Source organism: Stigmatopora nigra, chromosome 7, assembly GCF_051989575.1.
Source record: "Stigmatopora nigra isolate UIUO_SnigA chromosome 7, RoL_Snig_1.1, whole genome shotgun sequence".
In the NCBI taxonomy this organism is placed as follows: domain Eukaryota; kingdom Metazoa; phylum Chordata; class Actinopteri; order Syngnathiformes; family Syngnathidae; genus Stigmatopora; species Stigmatopora nigra.
In genome coordinates this window covers 8,240,826-8,261,117 of record NC_135514.1, presented here as the reverse complement: position 1 = coordinate 8,261,117, position 20,292 = coordinate 8,240,826, and the positions used below count along the sequence as shown (strand labels likewise).

Sequence of the window (20,292 nt, the reverse complement as noted above, 5' to 3'; positions counted from 1 at the left end):
CATTAATTTAGATTGTTTTCTATTATAATTGCAGTCTTTTCTGTAGGACCTGTTTAAACAAATATACACTGTAATACGTCCTATTAATTAGGGCAGTTTGCAGTGCTATTACATTTTTTGCACTATAATATCCTAAACTAAAAAGCTGGAGAGAGTAGAGATGTCAAAGTTCTATGATGGACATAATCAGGATGTTATCATTAGTATGTTAATCACCACAAAAAGTGGAGAGAGAGAGAGATAAAAGGAGAGTGTAGAAAGAAATGATTTAATGATTTCTTACAAGAATGTGCTGATTGCAGTCCATCTTCTCTTTATAGATCTATTGAAGAACGTTCTTATTTCATGCACAGACAAATGCAGATGTGTGCATGTACATACACATTTGTAGACACACAGTGGTATACAAAGCTCAGTCACAGCCCACCGCAGGGGGTTGACCACTGCAAGCTCCAAATTAGAAATAATTAATTTTGTAGGGAGGGAAAAAAGGTGCTTGATTGGTGATGGAAATCGGCTTGCCGCAAGTGTATGACTGCGTGAGAAATGATTCAAAAACAACTCATCTCATCTCTCTCATCTCATTTTCAGAACCACTTTATCCCCATTAGGGTCGCGGAAGGTGCTGGAGCCAATCCTACCTGTCTCCAGCCAGAGGCGGGGGGACACCCTGAATCGATGGGCAGCCGATCGAAGGGCACATGGAGACGGGCAACAATGCACACTCACACCCATATCGAGGGGCAATTTAGAGTGTCCCCTTATCCTACCATGCATGTTTTCGGAATATGGAGGGAAACCAGAGTACCCAGAGGAAACCCACGCAGCCCCAAGGACAACATGCAAACTCCACACAGGTGGACGTTATCTGGATTTGAACTCAGACCCACAGAGCTGTGAGGCCAACGCGCTAACCATTTGCTCCACCGGGCTACCCTAAGGAACAACTCAAGCAACATATAATAACAGGAAAACTTTTGTTCTGCAAGACACATTATTTACACACTATTTTGTGACAATTAACATTCATTTGACAACATATACGGTATGTTTATTTAGACGGACAAAATCGCAATTCTCATTGGAATAAAGTCACCTTGTCAGTGAAAATCATGGCGCCAGTGAATATCAAAAAACAAACTACAATCCTTTACATAAACTCAGACACCCAGAACAAGACCACGAAACAATGCACAGTGAATACTGTTGCATCATTTAGTACCTTCTATGCAAGCAGCATACTTTATTAGGTACAGCAATACATTGCTATCCAGATTCCCTATAGAGTATAATTCCCAGAAGACCAGAGCGTATGTGTACATGTGGTGAATGAGGGCTAAATGTTATAGTTTGAAAGCAACTGTGGGATTAATCTAAGAGGGGAGGACTTTTCATTCACATGAGCAATTTATCGTGCGTATCTGACAGACTACATCCCATCTTCCAATCATTATCCACAACCCTGATATGAATCTATGTCGTTAGTGATCTGTGCAGTGTGGTGGCGTTTTTAGTGCTTTAGCGTGTCCAAAGAAAAAAAATGATGCTGAGATAACGACAGAATGTCACCTTGTCGATGACGAGCTTTTTCCTTTAAATGTGGTGCATGTGCATTTGTTTTGTTTATCACTACAACACTTTTTCCTCCCTCCCCCGTGAAGAGTATTGCTCTCATTCACACAAGACAAGTCCTTTCATCTTCCCTCTATCAACTCAGATAGACACAAATATCTAAAAGGTTCTATCTTAACAGGCTTAACTCAAAGGATCTGATATGTAGCCCCTTAAATCTGATATCATTGAAAGGAAAATAAGTATGTGTCAAATAGTACAGAAAGGAAAATGAGCTCTGATGGTCGGGAGGCCCCCAGAAGTATCATAGTAACACGTTCATGTCTTGGCTTTAATTCAAACAAACATAAAGCTATGATGTTTTATCTTGATAAAATTATTAATTTTGACATTTCCTCCCTGATCCTTCCTGTTCACGTTCCATGGCTTAAATGGAGAAAATGCTATAAATTAACTTTCGATTCAACTTGAAAGTCGGATGCCATGTTCTTCTAATGCTTGACAAAAACAAATACAACTGATGCTGAAAACCTATAGAAATTATTTAATCAGAATGCTTCTCAATTTTTTGTAAGACCATCTGACGGTGGCTTAATGTAAGTGAATTCCATTTGACACAAGTGTAAGAGACATAGTCTACTGTCGACAAAGCCATTTGTAGTGTTTGTTGTAGGGGATGGAACTACCATGCAAGAGTGTTGCTGGATATTTGAGTTAGAGTGGTAAGAATGAATTTGTGTGAAGGTGAGATCCACAGATAGAAATGTTCTATTCATGAGAGCCGCCGCTGAGAGATCTGAAACTATGTCCAATAGAAGAGCGGCAGGGCAGTGTTGGCGGGCATATTCACAAAAAAAGGGCAAAGGCCAAGGACAAGAAGCCTTGATAGATGTGCTTTTTATCAACTTACTGGTGCTTTGGCTTTTGCACTCGAAATAGATGTTTCAAACTACTCTCTGCTCTGATTAAATGATATCTTATAGCAGTTAGGGTGAAACTATCACTCATGATGTAGTAAAGCCACATCAGTACAGTGTTAGTTTCAATCAGGTTATGAACATATAGCATCCTTAAAAGCTCGAAATTAAATTTTAAACCACCCTTTAATAAAGGTGACAGTTCCAAACAATTGTTAATAATTTTGCACTTAGCCTAAATCAATCTTCAGGGCAACTGTCACAACTAAAAACCAAATATTGCATATGTATTGCTTATTTCCTTTGATTTCCTAAGAACTGTGAGAACAGATTGATGCCAGAGAATTAGGCAACTAAATATTACTTAATAAGTGAGCATATTTCTTTCAATTTTCTTTGCTCAAGTTTAAGCGTAATATGATAGGAGTACAAACTGTGAGTTAGCCACACTCTCAGCAGGATAACACAAAAACTAGTGCCAGCCAAGTGAAGGAAAAGGAGGGGAAAGCAGGCCAATTAAAACACTTCCTAGCCAAAGAACAAAGGTGTCTGCACAGAAATGCTCAGAAGCATGGGGCACGTTTCTGCCTTCATCTACAGTGTTTAGTGAGGTGGAGCAAAACAGCTGCACATTCTGTGGCTTGTTATAACGATAGATGAATGGCACCCCACTAAAGTCTCTGTTCACCGAATGCTTTCTTCGGATAGTTTTTCATTTATCATAGTAGACGAGCACCACGTTGGAATTATTTGAAAATTGCCACCCCAATAACCTCAACTAACATGATCTGCAGAAAACTTTAAATCTAACGACCATCATTCAGGAAAAGAAACGACTAGGCAGGAAGGCAGGGGTCATAATTTAGATGCATTTGAGAACAGTTTTACAGTGTGGCTTCATTTGGAGTGGGGTCTTTGCCACAATGGTACATTAAGCTGCTAATGTGAAGAGGCCCAAAGCCTTCATTAAAAAGAAAATGGTCTCTTGGGAGGTGCCCAAATGTGTGCTTAAGTATTTTCTCATGTGTAAGTCTCAGTGTGAAGGTGAGAGTTGAGACCGGATAGTTATGCTGTATTTATGAACATTCGATTTTGTAAGACTAAATATGCTATCACTTGTATTTAAAGCAAAAGGCCAAGATTGAACCGGCTGTAATAGTTTCGGTGAAAACATGGCATGAGAGCCACTTGTCAAGTGTCAAAATGCTTAGGCAAACTCAAGAAAACGCACATATGTAACATCCGACCGACATCCAAATTGAATGACTTTCTTAGCAAAGAGTTGCACTGGTGAAGGCCAAAAGTGGAGCGCCCCATCCAGCAGCAGTACAGTGGATTCTTGGGTTTGTCCATCTTAAATTGCAGTAACGAGAACTCCACTATTGCACATCACTCAACACGCAACGTGTGAGTAGCATATCTAATGCTTCTCTGTTCAAACTCGGAAGAACTTTGAGAAGGATGTTTAATGGACAAAAGCAATTTCATTCTTCTAAGCCTGGCTGATTGCTATGAACTAGGCTACTTTCACACCTCATTTAATGCTAGCATGCTCAATTCAATCACACGCAGGCTTGCAAAAGCAGCAGCACAGGTATCATCTTGTGCAAAGCATAGAATCTTTACATGATCAAGGGAAAAACCAGTGAACCTTTGACAGCCATTTAGCTATGTATTAGCATGTGGTTCAACGGACAGCAAGAAGAATGGCTGAAAATATGAAAGTGTAAAATGGGAGAAAAAACAAGAAACAAAAATACTGTATTTTATTTTAAATTAGTCTAAAAGGAAATACTGATTGCCCAATGCAATCGAGTAAAATGTCAGAGAGCAGAGGACCTTGAGAGGCAACTCAGCTTGTAACTGCTCCAATCAGTAAGTGGTACTGTGGTTGTCTGGGAGAAAGATGAAAAAAAAGAACAGGCAACACGTGAAAGGAAATTATACGTTTAAGGTTTCAGAAGAAGATGAGGCACAGAAAAATGAGTGTGAGTGCACCTGGAGGGGTGAACTTTTTGAGGGGAGTGGAGAGGTTACTTAGCATTTCCAATGTCAATCACAACCTTTTACTATGATTCTGCTTTACAGTATAAATGCTGCTGTTTTGAAAATGAAAAAGGTGCAGGGTATAATTTGGCCTTCACTAACCATGACAGCTGGATCGACTTCATCAATAAACCATTCTTACCACCATCATGTTAAAAGCGGTAGAAAAAAGATTGGACAAAATGGACTGCAATTAGGGTAAAAGTACAAATTTAAAGCCCAGAAGAGATAGTTAACTGACAACTATTAACTGCATGTGTGTGTCTGTGAATTAAGACAGAGGGAAGATGCAAGTACCTCAAATAAATGACAAAAATTCCACTGTCATTGCAGTGTATATTCCATTATTTTTTTTTAGTAATGGCCACTGAAACTTTGCACAAATCTGATTTGAGGGGAAATGCAATCAGGTGTGAGGAGAAGTTGTATATTGGTTTCAACTCCGTACAACTTGTGGGGACTCATAAGTTAGAGGTTCTGCTCTTTATTGCAAAGTATAACATACATTGCAAAAGATTACAAGGTTATTTATTATACTGCATACCCTGTACACGGACTGCACCCTTTACTGGTCTCCAGAAAATTGTAGAGTAATCATGCATTGCATGTGAACTGATCCCACATCAAACTACTTCATTCATCTAGATTGCTGAACCATTAGTCAACTAATAACCTCCTAATGAAGTAGGTAAATAGAAAATATATATACCAAAAGTATAGACACTTGATATGAAACTTCATAGATGAAGAGTTTACAAGTAGGTCAAGAAAGCTTGTTGGAAAGTAAGCGAGAAACAAATCGAGAAATGAAGTGTGGATGTAAGTTCAGCGGAGAAAGGGTAAATGAGGGACATAATCAACAAAAGGCAATGATAAATTGAAGAAGATGACTCTTATCTTTTCCTATGTAGGTTAATTGACTGAGGAATTAGAAGGGGAAATAGATATAATTTAATGCAATGCATGGACATTAACAAAAAACCGGTTAGTAGCATATGAAATTATTATTAAGATATACACAGAGAGAGACGAGGCTAGTGTGTCATCCAAGCATATTTCTAATTATCGGTTAATTGTTATTCCCTATCATTAGGAGAGTGGTTTTTAATTGTAATGTAACCAAGCAGAAATCCCACCTATACATTTGGGGGACAATTAGCCACCTCCATTAACCCCAAGTTAATTAAAACCTCCACTGCTACATCCCACACCTCTGTTCTCAGTCATCTTTACCCCTCAAATCTATCCCCGGGCCTTTATCCCTGTTTTGCCCCCGGTTCTGTCCTCATTTCAGTTTATGATAACCAATCAGCCTTAATTGTTTCATTCAACTGCATTCATGTTGTGAACCTGACAAGTATGTCTCCTTTACTTTTTTTCTAGGTTAGAGCTTCCTGCATACGGAATATTTAGGTTATGAAAAGTCTCATTGGGAACATTTTATTTCCAGATATGAAAGAAATTCCAGTTAGGAAACGAGAAATTGTCATCACATGAAGTTAAGCGTGTTTACGTGCATGTTTACATATTTCATCTCAGCTGCCATCTGTGTGTGAAAAATGTATGTTACAAAACCACTTCTAGAACGAAGTAATTTCGTAAATAGGGGGTGCTCCTCTATTTATTTTATCAATTTAATCACATTTTCAAAAGATAAGATGTGAAAAGAAAAAAAGATAACAATAGCAAACAACATTGGTTGGGTTTTGGTGGACTTATTCTTCTAGTTCTACTTTTAACACTCCAGACAATTGACTTGATTTATTGGAATTAAATGGCGCATTGGTGATGTGTTTATAGTTATTTCATTTTTTGATTCATCCACATTTTTCCAACAAATAACAGTCACTTGCCAATCCAACTCCCATGTACCATTGGATTCTTTTCACATAGGGATTTCTGATTCCCCTAAATGAATGTATTGTATGAAAACAGATGTTAGCATGCCTATTGCCTATAGAGAATTGTAACAACAGGTTATGCTGCTGATGCTGACTGACACAATAGATATACAAATAAAATACTAAGAAAGAAAGCATGAAAATTGGGAGATTTCCATGATACTAAACCAGACTGACAGACACATAGCAAAGAGCAGACTGAACGGAAAGCGAAAGAGTGGATAACAATGTCTATTGTTCCATTAGGGAAGGCAATAACGACTGATAAAATGAGACTACTCGAGAGGACACAATTGTCCTTAATTGACTCATTAGAGAGAGAGAATGAACTGCATTAATGAATGGAGCTTTGCAGTTATACTGCTTGCTAAGCAAAACAGAAAGGCATTTAGTTTATTAAATCTAGACAAAGCAATATTTCTCTAATAAAAGGGATAACACAATATGCTTTGGAGGGAGGACCACACAAATAAAAAGGACAGAACAGAGCAACAGTGATAAATATATTTCTTTAAACACTGAAACTGTCTCTGTATAAAATGTCTTGGTATTTTGTCAATAATGAGAAATTATATTCTTGGTAAACATTTTGGGGGGATTGACATACCTCTAAGTGTTCCAGGATATAGGGTGGGTTGGTCATTCCGAGTCTGAGCATGGCACCTTTAGGGATTTCCTCCACCAACCTCCACAGAAGAGTTGGCAGGTCAGTCCCAATGTCTCGACCATAAGCTCCAGTGTCTTCACTGGTCAGCCAGATTTCACAAACTCCCTCTAAAGAGACATAAAAACAAGAAAATCACTCTAGGGAAACAGTCAAGTTAAATGTAATGAGCTCAATGGCTTGTTTGAAGCTTAAAGAAGTTTAAACTGAGGAAATATATAATGTAAATATAAGGTTTTTACAGCTGATCTTATGCTGCAGTGCGCTAGCCCACTGTGTGTCCGACACTGCTGACTGACTCTTCAACTACACCAGCTCGGACCTCTTCCTGAATGAGATGGTGTCTTATCCTGCCGTGTGACTGGTTGATCACTGTCTTTCGGAATGAGTGCCTTTTGCCTAAGGTGTGACTCAGCCACTGACTCCCTGGATTTCCATTCCCTCTCTGTCCTAACTTTGATGGCAGCTGATGCCACCATGCGGTCCCCGGAGTCTCTGTTCTAAGGGGCTTCTCTAGTGAGCACCAAAATACTACTGAAAGAACGCTGCAGGGTATTGCTGGAATTTTTGTACAGCGTTGCAATTTTTGGGGAATGTGCTTTGTAGTTTCGGTACAGTACATAACCAAGGAAAAATAAATGAATAAATAGACAAGTAATTAAGTATGTATGTATCTTGGTATAAGGATTATATTTGTTTCACATACATTCATCTCACCCTTGCTTAACTCATTAGAAAGCTGCATGCCATCCTCCTGCTATGAAAACGCCTCATAGCCCGTGGTGGGAACATGCAAGAAGAAGATGAACAACTCTAAACTGGACTCCAACAATCATAACTGAACTCTACTGCAAAGTTGAGACACCGCTTCAATTTCGGTTCTGCTTCAACACTTAACTGCCAAGGTAAGTACATGTATAACTTAACCCCAGTGTGTTAACCAGAATTATGTAGTACACAAAGGGCCTTCTTTACTGTGAGTAGAACTTCCTAGGGAATTATGTTTATATTAATTGGATTCCCTAGCACCTTAATTGGGTTGTACGTTTGCAGGAAGAATTGACTTGAACAGGGGAAGATTTCATTCATCACAATTTCATGTTAGAGGAACTCATTATTTTTTTAACCAGAAAATAATCAGGTCTTCCTTAAGATGATCCTAAACTTAGTTCATCCATGACACACGCACTAGAAGTTACCTCATGGCTTGAGCTTGCATGCTTTGTTCTGAGGCATCTCATTAATCTTCATTGATGCAACACATGAAGGCAGCAAATGACATTACTCACATCGCTACATGAGTATTTGGTCTGTAATTTAAAGTACGGATAAAGCTAGAATGATCGTGGGATACTTCATCATGCAGCAAGATAATGTACCAAAATAAATAATTTAATTGTTAGTTAGAAGTTGAAGGACTTCAATGAACCAAAATCATTGTCTATGCCAAAGACTCGAAAGAATGTTCATGGATTTATTTATCTTAAACTACCATGCCTAAATGCTAAGCAAATGTGCCCCTTAATTTGAATAAATAATTAACATTGATTGTATGCTTCAGGCCATTATAGTAACTCTCAATAACTCCCAATAATTGAAAAAGCTGATAATCATGTATTACAGAAAGGTGAAGGTCATAAAGAGCAACAGTATACTTATCTGTCTTTATCCTAAATTAGAACAACACTCACTATTACTACAACTTAATGAGCTAACTGTCATTTGGCTGTAGGTCAGGAAATAGTTGATTGTCTGCCTAAGCTATGTGTTAGGACATCCCCGGATCATGCAAGCAAATCTAAATGCATTTGCACTTGCAGGCAGACAGTGGTACACACTCACAAACACACAACTGTCATTACCATTAGCAAAGTGGAGTTGGAGAGAAAGATGCATGTGGTCATTCAGAGAGGAAAAACGGTGTGGCTAATTGGATGTGTGTTAGTGTGGAACACTTAGAGGAGCAAAACGACATATTTAAAGGTGTGCATTGACCAGAAAGATTAAAGATGATGGTGGCATAATTGTCCAGATTAAAAGCGTCTCTAAGGTTCATCATCATTGACAATAAGTTGCACTAATGGTTTTCTGCAGGACAACTGCACCTACAAACACATCCATCAATCACATATAATCGGATATAAAGCAATGTCACATGCACAAACACAGGATGAGGCGAATATTTGCTACTCTATACAATTAATTAAACACAGTTCACCTTGGTCCAACAATCGGAATAGCCTGGTTCATTAAATTCATTTAATGAACTTGCTAGTTATCCATTTAAGATTTGAAGAAGCAAGTAAGCCTTTTTTAAGCATGGGTGCTATACGAGTCTACAGAAAGTGAAGGTCAAGGTTATATAGAATAGAAATTTAAAAACTTTGCTTCTAATCTTGACTGACTTAACACATTACATCAATTGAACCCTTAAAGATTAAATTAAATGCTGATGTTTTAAGTACATTTGCCCGGGGTAAATTACAGAATATTTTCCGCTCTATTCTACAGGTGCTTCTGCTTACATTTTTCATAGTTTGTATTTATGTATATTATCTATGCAATCCCATATTTTTCAGAAGTTTATACCATGTATATTGCCTCTGGCCTCAAACATTTCAGATTGCAGATTATGTGAGCATGAAAATGATCCCATTAGACTGCAGTAAAACCCTTTTTTTCCTTAACATGAATTAAAACAAATCCTTTGCTTGTTACACTACATACAGCATCCTAAGCAATTGAGCAAGCATGACGGGAGGATAAAAACATATATGGCTCAATCTATTGCATCATTGCATATTATATTCATATCTTTATTCTGACCATGTAAACACATATTTGGTCAATAGGATGGTATGCGTTCAATTTCAAACTCTCACGCCTCCACATATCAAAAGAGTTTATAGCATGCTGAGCTGTGTCCTGCTTTGTGGAAAACAAGGATTTGATACAGTATAATGGGATCAGCTTCATGTGCATTACAATCTTAACTTTACTGCTCACATAACCAGTAAGAAAGTGCATGACCTCATGAACAGTAATAACAGTTTACATAGATCCCTTTAAGTATTTTAGATTAACAGATTTAACAGCATGTATATTGTTTGTCCACTGTCTCTAAATTAAAGCATTTTAAATCCACAATGGGTCAAACACATTAGAAATGGCACGGACAGGTCAGCATGCATATATATATACATATGGATGTGCACATATATGTATATATAAATTAAACAAATGATAAAAGAGCCCTATGTATACAGCAAACACTCTTTTTAACTTATTTAAATATCTGTCAAACTCAACTGATTGCCCTTTATTTGACCTCTGTCAACTCTTGAGTCGATTCCCATGGAGATGTTAATGAGATGGAATATAAATATGCACAAACACACATCCGCTTAACACAGAGAGTAGAGGATAAACAGCACTTGGATCGATACATTTCCCCAAACACATTCAAACTATTAATTCACAGCATAACACACAAAGAAACAACACAGAGCTAAAAAAAGAATTGAAATAACAGGCAGTGTATTGTTGTGTTATGTTCAGAATTATTGTAATAAATAGGAACACATCAAGTGGTGTTCAAAAAGATAATTGCTCATAAATTTAACAGTAGGGGGGCTTCAAAACGATGACCCTGTATTAGAGGCAAGTTAACGTTCCATAGCTTCATACGCCTAAAGGTCAAGGAAGGCAGCGAGTTGAACTGGCAGGCAGCTAAATCTTTAAGTGCCGTCTACTCAGTTCAGCGCTCCTTAAATATAATAGGAAAGCTACAAAAATATTGGTGACAAAATTATCATTGTAGCCACTAATTTCAACAAAGCAAAAAATGGAATGAGGAGACCAGTATTAGATACAAATTCTTACATGAAAAGACCGATGGTAGTCAGATATCTCTAGTGATGATAATTATAGAGCTTCCAGAGTACTAACAGTTATTTGTAACAAGTTTTCCATACAACAAATAATGCCATCAATATTGGCAAATACTGACAAATAATGTGGTGAATCCGTGCAATATGTACTTTTTGAGATCTGTCACCACATGATTGTTTATTAGACACAAAGGTGGGAGTTTTGTAATTATATGCGCTCAAACATAAATAACCATAACCACAATCAAGAAATGGTTCATTTGTTAATCACATACGAAGAAGGAGCGAGAACACACACATCTCATACATAAACGGGCAATTATTTTTGTGCTGTGCTCTTCTGACTTGAAGGCCTGTCTGACCTTCAATCATGTTGGTCCCGCCCCCATCCAATAGTCAAAGGCCCCATGGCTGTCTCATACCTCCTTAGTAACCCTCTCCACCCACTTCAGGAAAGAGATGAAGTCAAGCCAACACAACAGACAGTAGAAACATGAGCAACTAAAAGCAAGTGAGACAAATCAGACATTGTGCTGGCCAAAGCAAGTTACCATTTGTCATTGTCAATATTAACTATAAAGTATGTGCAAGTGCTTTGTGATTTATGGGCAGCTTCCTGACATCCATATAACTTTTGTGACATAACTTTATTACAACATAAGATAAATCAATTTTCCCTAATTACGGTGTGTGATGCTATAAATTACTGTTTGGACAACAAATCACTCTCCGTTTGATGTTATTTTAAAAGGGGATTACTGTTTTTGCTCTTTAACTATATTTGTGCATGCTTTAGTTATTCCTCTAGATCAGGGGTGGCGAGCAAGTTCGATGCAAAGAGCAGCAATTATAAACTGCAAGAGTCGAAGAGCCATACCACGCAGTGATGTGCCAAAACCGACAGACACACACACACAAATACACAATTAAAACCATATTATTCACCATAAGACTTTCTTCCCCTTACAAAGCAACAATCCAACTTGCCAAATTAACTAACATTTGTTTTTAATGGGCCTGATAAATGAGTGGATTTTAAGAGAGAATAAAAATAAGAGAAACATGAAATGAGACAAAGAGCCACAGTATATACGAAATATAAGCAAAGAGGCGCATTCATTGTGGCCAGGAGTCGCATTTGGCTCGAGAGCCGCGGGTTAGCCATCACATCTCTAGAAAAAATTTAGAGAGTAACCATATTTTAAGAATTGTATCTTGATCGGCTTTGATTTGCTTGATTAAATCAAATAATGTAAATTTTATTTAAAGTTATAAACAGACAATCATTGCCAGAACACACCCATTTCCATACATTTACTCATGCATTAACAAATAACACACAGAGTTCAGCGGGTATAATTAAAGAGCTTAATTTAGAGTAACAAGTGATGTTGATCTAGTACGTGGGCAGCCTGGCAGGTAGCATCATCCTCACGGATTAAATCAACATACACTTGTATTATGCAAATATTTGCTCTAAGGCATGTTTACATTTAAAAAAACATGCATGTATGCACGTACACCAATGTGTGTGAATACATACGCAGACACACACACATGGATGTACATGAACGGGCGCAACTTTAATGAAGAGCCAACATGATCCTTTAAACAACATGTCAGCTTTAACCTACTTTCACCGAGTTTCCAAACTACAGGCATGACCTTCTGTGCACGCGTGCATGTGAGATAAAGAGCCTGGATACATCAAAGCTTCTGCTGGTGTGTTTTTGAGCATGCAATGTATGAGGAAAAAATGTGCCATATAATATATGGGTCAGACATATTGTATGGATATATCCGAAGTAATTGGCAGAGGGGCTCAGAGTTCTGTGCTTGCGCCTGTGTGTGTGATTGCTGGTATATATGCCGATGTTTGTGGATGTGTATATGAAGGGATAGGATCTATAGAAAGAGACGTTATATGCTCTCTTTTATCCTTTCATGTGTCAAGACAGAAGTACCTTGTGAAGTTTCAAAAGAAGATGGACGGCAACATTAGAGGAAAGAGTATCTGCAGGGACAAGTAAAACCCTTGACATCTGAGCACTGTATATTTCCAGTGAAGTGGAAGAATTGTGAACTGAAGGAATAAAAAAAAAGTAAAATATAGTACCAATGTACTTCAATTATGTTCTACCCTATGTAAAAACTGAAATATTATTTGGCAATGTGCTTATGTTATTTGAGAAACTGACGGTAACAAGCAGAACTCGTCACTCGCATCTTTTTTCTCTCTTTAACTTCTCTTTTGTGGTAAACTCCCTCGCTACAAAGTTTTTTTTCCTCCCCATTTGTACACCAAAATAATTTCACTCTAATTTGAACCCCTTACATTGACCCCCCATCAAAAATAAATAATAAAATACACTTTAACGTGACATCTATGGTTGCAGCAGACAAATTCCTCCTAAAAATTCCAATGATAGACGATTTGAATTGCTCAGGATATTGGATATCGACCTCACGGAGCACATACTAGCTTTGTAATAGCAAACAGTGGCTAGCTGTCACCTTTAAATCTTTCAAAACACCAACAGTAAGCCCAAAACGATTCCGCCAAAATAGCATCAAGCATGGGAACGAGGACTTCGTCTGCAATTAAGTCCTCTGAATGTTAGTTGAAAACCACTAATCGGCACTAGCATAACCTTTGCTCGTCATAGCAAACAGGAAATATGCATGCTTTTAAAATACTTATTCTGCTGACATTGGTCTAGTGAGTTTTGGAGCCTTGCCCATTGACACATACAAGCAAGTAAACTAACTACATTTTATTTAATGCAATATCATAACATTGTTATCGAGTTAATTCAAACCCTATTTAATTGAAACCCTTTTATTCTATTGTAGGATATAACAAGACATTAGAAACTCCTATATAAAGGGTTATCCATCAAAGAGTTTTCAACCATACTTGACCCCAATGTCAGTCTATCAGAATAATGAACATGTACAATGTGTCATTAAAAGCACATGAGTTAAAGCCAAGGGGAGGACGGATGTCAACAGGGCGCATGGATTAGACGCAGGAGAGCCAAAGAAGCAGCGAGTGTCAGAGGGTCTAAGAGTCAAAGGAAGCTGTAGGGGGCAGATCACATCTCGGTTCATAGAGCCTACAGAACAGGAAGGCACTGGGAGAACCACATACACACCCACATTCATATAACATATGGAAATGACTTCCTATTAAAAAGCCATTGAGGTGGTAATAGTTCATATCTGCTGTCAAAGAAGTCAAGACAACAGACACATTCATGCATGCGGACCCACGCACACACACAAGCATGCTTCTATGATTAATCAGACATAATAAGGGCCAACTTTAATTCAAGGCTGTCGGCCTAATTTCTCTTCCTATTGTGTAAGGGTGTGTGCACACTGGTTTGTGTGCTCATACAGGGACTAATTTGGTAAATAATAATACGTGTGGTCAGTATTTATGTTAATATATTCATGACCCACCGGCAGGCATCATGTTTGTGTTTGTTAATTCGCTTAGCCAGCATGTTTGTGTAAAATGAGTTACTGTGGCAAACCCTAATGAACTTCACTTTGTACCTTTCGTAGTGTTCTCTGTAAGTTAATGTCAATGACATAATGTTTATATTGTATGTATATTTTTTTGTTAATGACAGTGCAATGTACATTATTTATTATGATTTCCATATACAGTAAATATCGGAATTTTTATGTAAATGTTAGTATTTGTATTCAATCATGCATAATTGCTCTGGGCTAATGACTTAACAAATTTCATGTTTGCTGCACGAGTTAAATCTTGCTTGAAACAGTATTTATTAGAACCACGCAAAGTATTTATTTAACAAGAAGAACACAATTAAGTGTTAGACATTTTTTAAATGCTTTTGAGGTCTTTAAAAAAGAAAAACATTTTCTATCATTGGAGAGCACTTGGAGTACATTTTTATAATGTTCCTTTTTAAGCTGCAGCCCGGTACAAATTTAAGTGTTTGCATTTCTGTGTTTTCAAGTCACGTTCGCAGTTACATGTTGATAGCGATCACAAATTGACTTCACCTACTCTTCTACAATTTATAAGATTGGTGTTTTGGCACGCAACACAACTTTTTTTTAACAAGACTGGGATCTGGTGCCACATACTATACATTTGTGTAGTAAAAATCTACTCAGATAAATGGATATTACAAAAACAAGTACATATTTTACTCCAAAAATGATTTGGGGGAGATATTTTCAATAAAAGAGCATGACTAGACTAGTTTAGAAAGCAATTGCTTGTGCGCATGCGTTCAACCAAGCACACATGCATTTCATCAACATGGGCGCATTTTGCCCCTAACCCACACTCGCAATAGGGGTCAGAGGGAATCAAAGAGAAGGCTTTTCTCCAGCATGACAGATCTGAAGAGAGGCCATCTCGTCAGGCAGAAACACTCAACAGCTTCTTCAGCCAAAAACCTGAAGTGACATTTACTGGTGGCTGAGACCAAGCCAGACATGTCACGAATGCAAAATCATAAACAAGCGCAGAGTGGAATCCCACAAATCAGCAGAAAACAATTGTGGCACATGATTTTTTTTCTGGGCTCTCTAACTAGTCATTGTATTTTAAACCTATTTTTGCTCATATCAAAGTTTAAAATAAGCCTAAGTTGTAACTAAGTGACAGTGAATGTGGTTTTATTTCTTTTATTGGTGATAACATGGCTCAGTTGGTAGGGGGCAGCCTTCTGGTAAGGCAAGGGCAATAAAAACATAGGTAACCTTAAGCAACTAAAGAGAGCAACACAGTTAAAAGAGTGGAAGGGGAAATTCCTGGAGCTCATACACAAGAGTTTGCAGCCTTTCTCGACAATTCCTTAAGTGAATGTCTATGTATATTGGTGTGAGTATATGCATGAGCTGCCCCCAAACCCTGGAGTCCATTCGTGTCACCCACAACTCAGGGCTTTGGGCTGTGGCCCACTCTGTGATAACTAACCGCTGCAGGTGGTGTGAAAAAAACCCTAGATGATATCAAAATATACATCATAGGGAGGGGGACACGCAAAGAAGCAAGAATTAATACATGCTTGCAAGGCAACCAAAGTGTTGTGATAACAGACCCCAAACCTAAACTAATTTCTGAAATGTTTAAATACATAACTGGAACGACACCATGAGGTATTATTAGAAAGATAATAATAAAAAAATAGATTCATGAATTTAAAAAAAATGCTGCCAAATTCAAACTTTACAAATTAATTACTTACATCTTGATTTACAATTAGTCTTTACTCATGTGTGGTTATAATCAAATATATAGTTGATGGTGTCATTGCCCTTAGAACAAAAATAATGTCAAGATTTAGGTTCATTTACGCACCTTTCTAATAGATACAAATGTTAGGTAGAGCAAACCTAACCACGTGAAATTCTGGCTATCCAAGCATTCACCCTTAGACAAAAAAACATTTTTACAGGAAGTAGTTAATTACGTGCCTTGGAAAGATGTAACATCATAATGCGCATTAAGTTTGAATTGAATTACCACATACATGGCAACGTGTTAAGACCTTTCTAGAGAGCTATTAAATGTATTTAAAAAGACAGTGACGCGGGCTATAGAGAAGAACTGACTGCTGGCTATTTAAATAAACAAGAAATAAAGTTATCACCTGCAAAGAATGCTTAAAAAACTGTGCTTCCACCAGTCAACAGCAATCTGAGTGATAACTTTTGATCATATTGCCGGCAAGATTTGTTAGCTGGTCTCAATTTATATCGAATGCATATAACGCAATCCCATTTCTCTATTATTAACAGCTCCATAGACTTATTTTTTAATATAGCGAGTCTTTCAGTTTATGATGTCATTTATGCTCATGCTGGTACAAACCCAATATTTTTCATGGTTATTAGTATGATAAAATAGTTTTGGAGAAATAAGCTTCAAATAAACATTGTCAATCATTGAAGATGAATGCTTTCTAACATCTACCACGTCTGAAGCGTTTGAGGCAACATAAGGAGAGAAAAAAATGCACCAGCGAGGAGAACTCTCCAGTATCAATCAGGGTTTTGCTTGATGACACACGTCCAAAAGCCTGAAAGGGTTCAGACAACGTCTTGTGTAGATTAAACAGGTCAATTAATCTCTCGTTCTTCAGCCTGCCAAGCTCCAGGTCTCAACTTCAAAGCAGACACAAAGTTAAGGACTTGAGCCATTTGTACATTTTTTTCCACTCATGTGTGACTCAGTGGGCTTATGAAAACAACCTTGTAGTCGTGTAGTCTCTTATCTTCAATAGTAGAGTGACAGACTACCAACCAGTCAAGGCAGAGCGCAAAAGCTTCCTTATGTTGCCCGAGGACATATAAACTATCTTTGGGATAGAGAGTCTTCACTCAAACAAAAATAAAACTTCCACATTAAATTCCATCAGTAATCTTATGAAGTCAAAGAAATAAACTCTGATAAACTATAAAGAGGTCCAGAAGGACATTGCTGGCTAAAATGAAGAGAAAAGACCCAAGAGAAGAAAATAACTTGTGGCATTAAACATACAGGCCATTAAAGTTATTTAAGAGCTCAAGAGAGTATACTACCCCCCCTTAAATGTGCCACAAGGCTCTGAGTAGAATTTTCGCATGCTCATTTATTGAGCATGTAATATAGGATAAGCATAAACACATGTTTCAAAGGAAAGAGATGAGGTAACTGAATTTGATCCGCATGCCATCATTATATCTCTTCTTAGAAGTGATGTAATCACGTGGAAATGTTTACCTACTGTATTTAATTTTTCTTTTCAAAAATCTTCCATAATGAGAAAAAAGAGAAACGGGTACATGACACTAAACTTACTTCTCACAAAACAATCCCCAAAAATCATGGCTTCTTTTCAAACCATTTATGGCCTTAACTGTGAGTATAAATAAATAAGTGGGGGGAAATCGATATACTATTGATAGAATAAGGGAATATAAAATACACACACACAAATACACTCGACGACAATGGTGGCGTTATCACATGGGGGCAAATACAGAGGATTCCAAGTAGTTAAATATTTGAACTGGTGCAAACCAACTATGTGTGCACATGTGAGGCCATACAGACCACAACAAATTCAGTGAGCGAGCACGTGGTCTTGTCATAAAGCTAAGTGTTAGATTGCCATCTATTGACAGTATATGCAAGTGCTTTCCCCTCCCCCAATGAGCATCTAGCCAGCCTCGTTAAGCCTTGTTCCAGAGAACAGGGGGGGAAAGGACAAACATTGCAAAAGATGCTCATAAAAAACGATAACATTTTTGAAGACTGAGAAAATCACAAAAACACTACAGTATCTTGGAAAAATCTAGTGGCTTAACCGAATAGAGAATTAACTAATGGAGACAAAAGTAGTCCAAAAGAAAGCAGATATTTAAATTTCCCTGCATGATGTAATGTAGTCCTACAACTGTTGAAAAACAACAGGGAAAAAAGATGTGGACGCAAGTTCACAGAGGACAGAGCAGATGGTGTCTGCGCCACTCTCACAATAACACACACACAAACACCCATACAGGGAAAAGCACACACTGGTGACATAATAGTAGCATGCCAGGTGTATAGTTGGTGGCCTGCAGTCTGGCATGGGACAGAGTGTGCAAGTGTGTGTTGTCCCGATCCCTTGCTCTCTTTGTGTGAAAGGGGCCCCCTATTCACTCCACTTGGCTGCCAGCTTGGCACTTAATCACAGGACAACACAGTCCATGCGCACACTAACACAGGCACACACACACGCAGACACACGCGTGCAAACACCACCCTCTGTTGCCTTTTTGTCCAGACTATAGAGCCAGAGAAAAGAGGTCAGAGAAGAATCCACAAAGAAACAAATCAAATTAAAAGATTCTGTAGCTGAACTTTAGAATTAACCTTTAAACAAAAGTGAAGGAAAAGAAAATACACGTCGCCACCTTACTCCTGCACTAACAATCCACTGACACTGCACAAACACACACATTAAGCGTCATGGCCATGCATAATGAGAGGTGAGACAGCAGCTGTGTTGTCCAAATCAGGCCTCATGAGAGTGCCTGCCGAAGATCTATGTATATTGCTTTCTGTTGGGTTAAGGACAAATGTTTGGACGGAAAAAGCAATGTGAGATGAGTTTGAATTCATATAATGGTTTAAAATAAAGGATGAGCATAGGAGTTGTACCCTCGGTTCAGTCATCATTTTTTTTTGCCCGACAAATGCGGCTTATATGCGAGTAAATACGATATACTGAACATTATGAATTATTTGTAAACAGAGCATTTTTCAATACAATGTGATGGATCATTTATTGGTTACATTAGAGTTTTTATTATGTTTACTCATCTAAAAATATGGTCTGGAAACGAGAGCCCAAAAGTCAGTATCAGGACAATCCTAATATTGTCATTATAAAAATTATTGCCCATGTTACTGTTTACCATTTCCCCATTAAAATTGGTAAGAAATACAAAATAATTCCATGTGTGTTTGGTTTATCACTCTTACACAATGATCAATTAACCCATGAATACTCAGAATCTCTAACCATGTTTGTCTGGGACCGACCAAAAGCAAACAGTGTTTAGGTTCTCCGCAGAAAATATTCTCAAAGAGCACCCTTGACTTCATTTTCATTCATGAATAGATTAGGCCACAAATATTTGCGACGAAATGTGGCATACATGTGAACTCTACTACGAGTGTATGGTTTGAAATTCAGTGGCTGCACAAGCACCAGATAATGAAAAACTGTTGCTGGAACCAAAACTATGCCTGAGCACAAAAAAGCACACATGGGTTGGCTGGTCTGTTGAAAATAACAGCTTCTCACTCTGTAAGAGCTTCTATCCAGAAATCAATTTTAACCCCTTGCATGAGAGCTTTAGCCTCGGATAATGACTTTGGCTTGAATCCTTTTAGCAAGAGCCCCACATTTCCATGATTTCCAAGTTTCAATCAGACACGCATTTCACAGGTAATTCACAATGACATCAAGGCATTTAGGATTGTATGCAAGTGCTACTAATTTATAAAAACAAAGGACAATGCTATCAATCTGCAACACTCTTGCCATAACTGTAAAGCCACCCCGAAGGTTTGTGTTCTCTGAAAGTATGATTCCAGGAAGCAAAAACTCAGTTATTGCCACCCCTCCAAAAAAATGGCAGAACCCCTGACCTAATTGAGGATTGTTCCTGGCTAACCTTGGCAGCCTACTCTGCCCAAGTGTTGTATTACCGCAGCAACAGAGGTAAACCGGAGCTGACACCTGTCACAGATGTTGCAGCTAGGCAGTGAACTTGCC

The 20,292-nt window shown here is 37.9% G+C and overlaps 1 protein-coding gene across 2 annotated transcripts in view; it reads right to left on the bottom strand.

Moving 5' to 3' along the window:
* cdkal1 (CDK5 regulatory subunit associated protein 1-like 1) overlaps nucleotides 1-20,292 on the bottom strand; it is a 100,172-nt gene that overhangs the window by 36,571 nt on the left and 43,309 nt on the right. For both annotated transcript variants that reach the window (XM_077720930.1, XM_077720931.1), the window contains exon 9: nucleotides 7,044-7,210. In XM_077720930.1, the coding sequence (XP_077577056.1) occupies nucleotides 7,044-7,210 (167 nt within the window). The remainder of the gene's footprint in view (nucleotides 1-7,043; nucleotides 7,211-20,292) is intronic.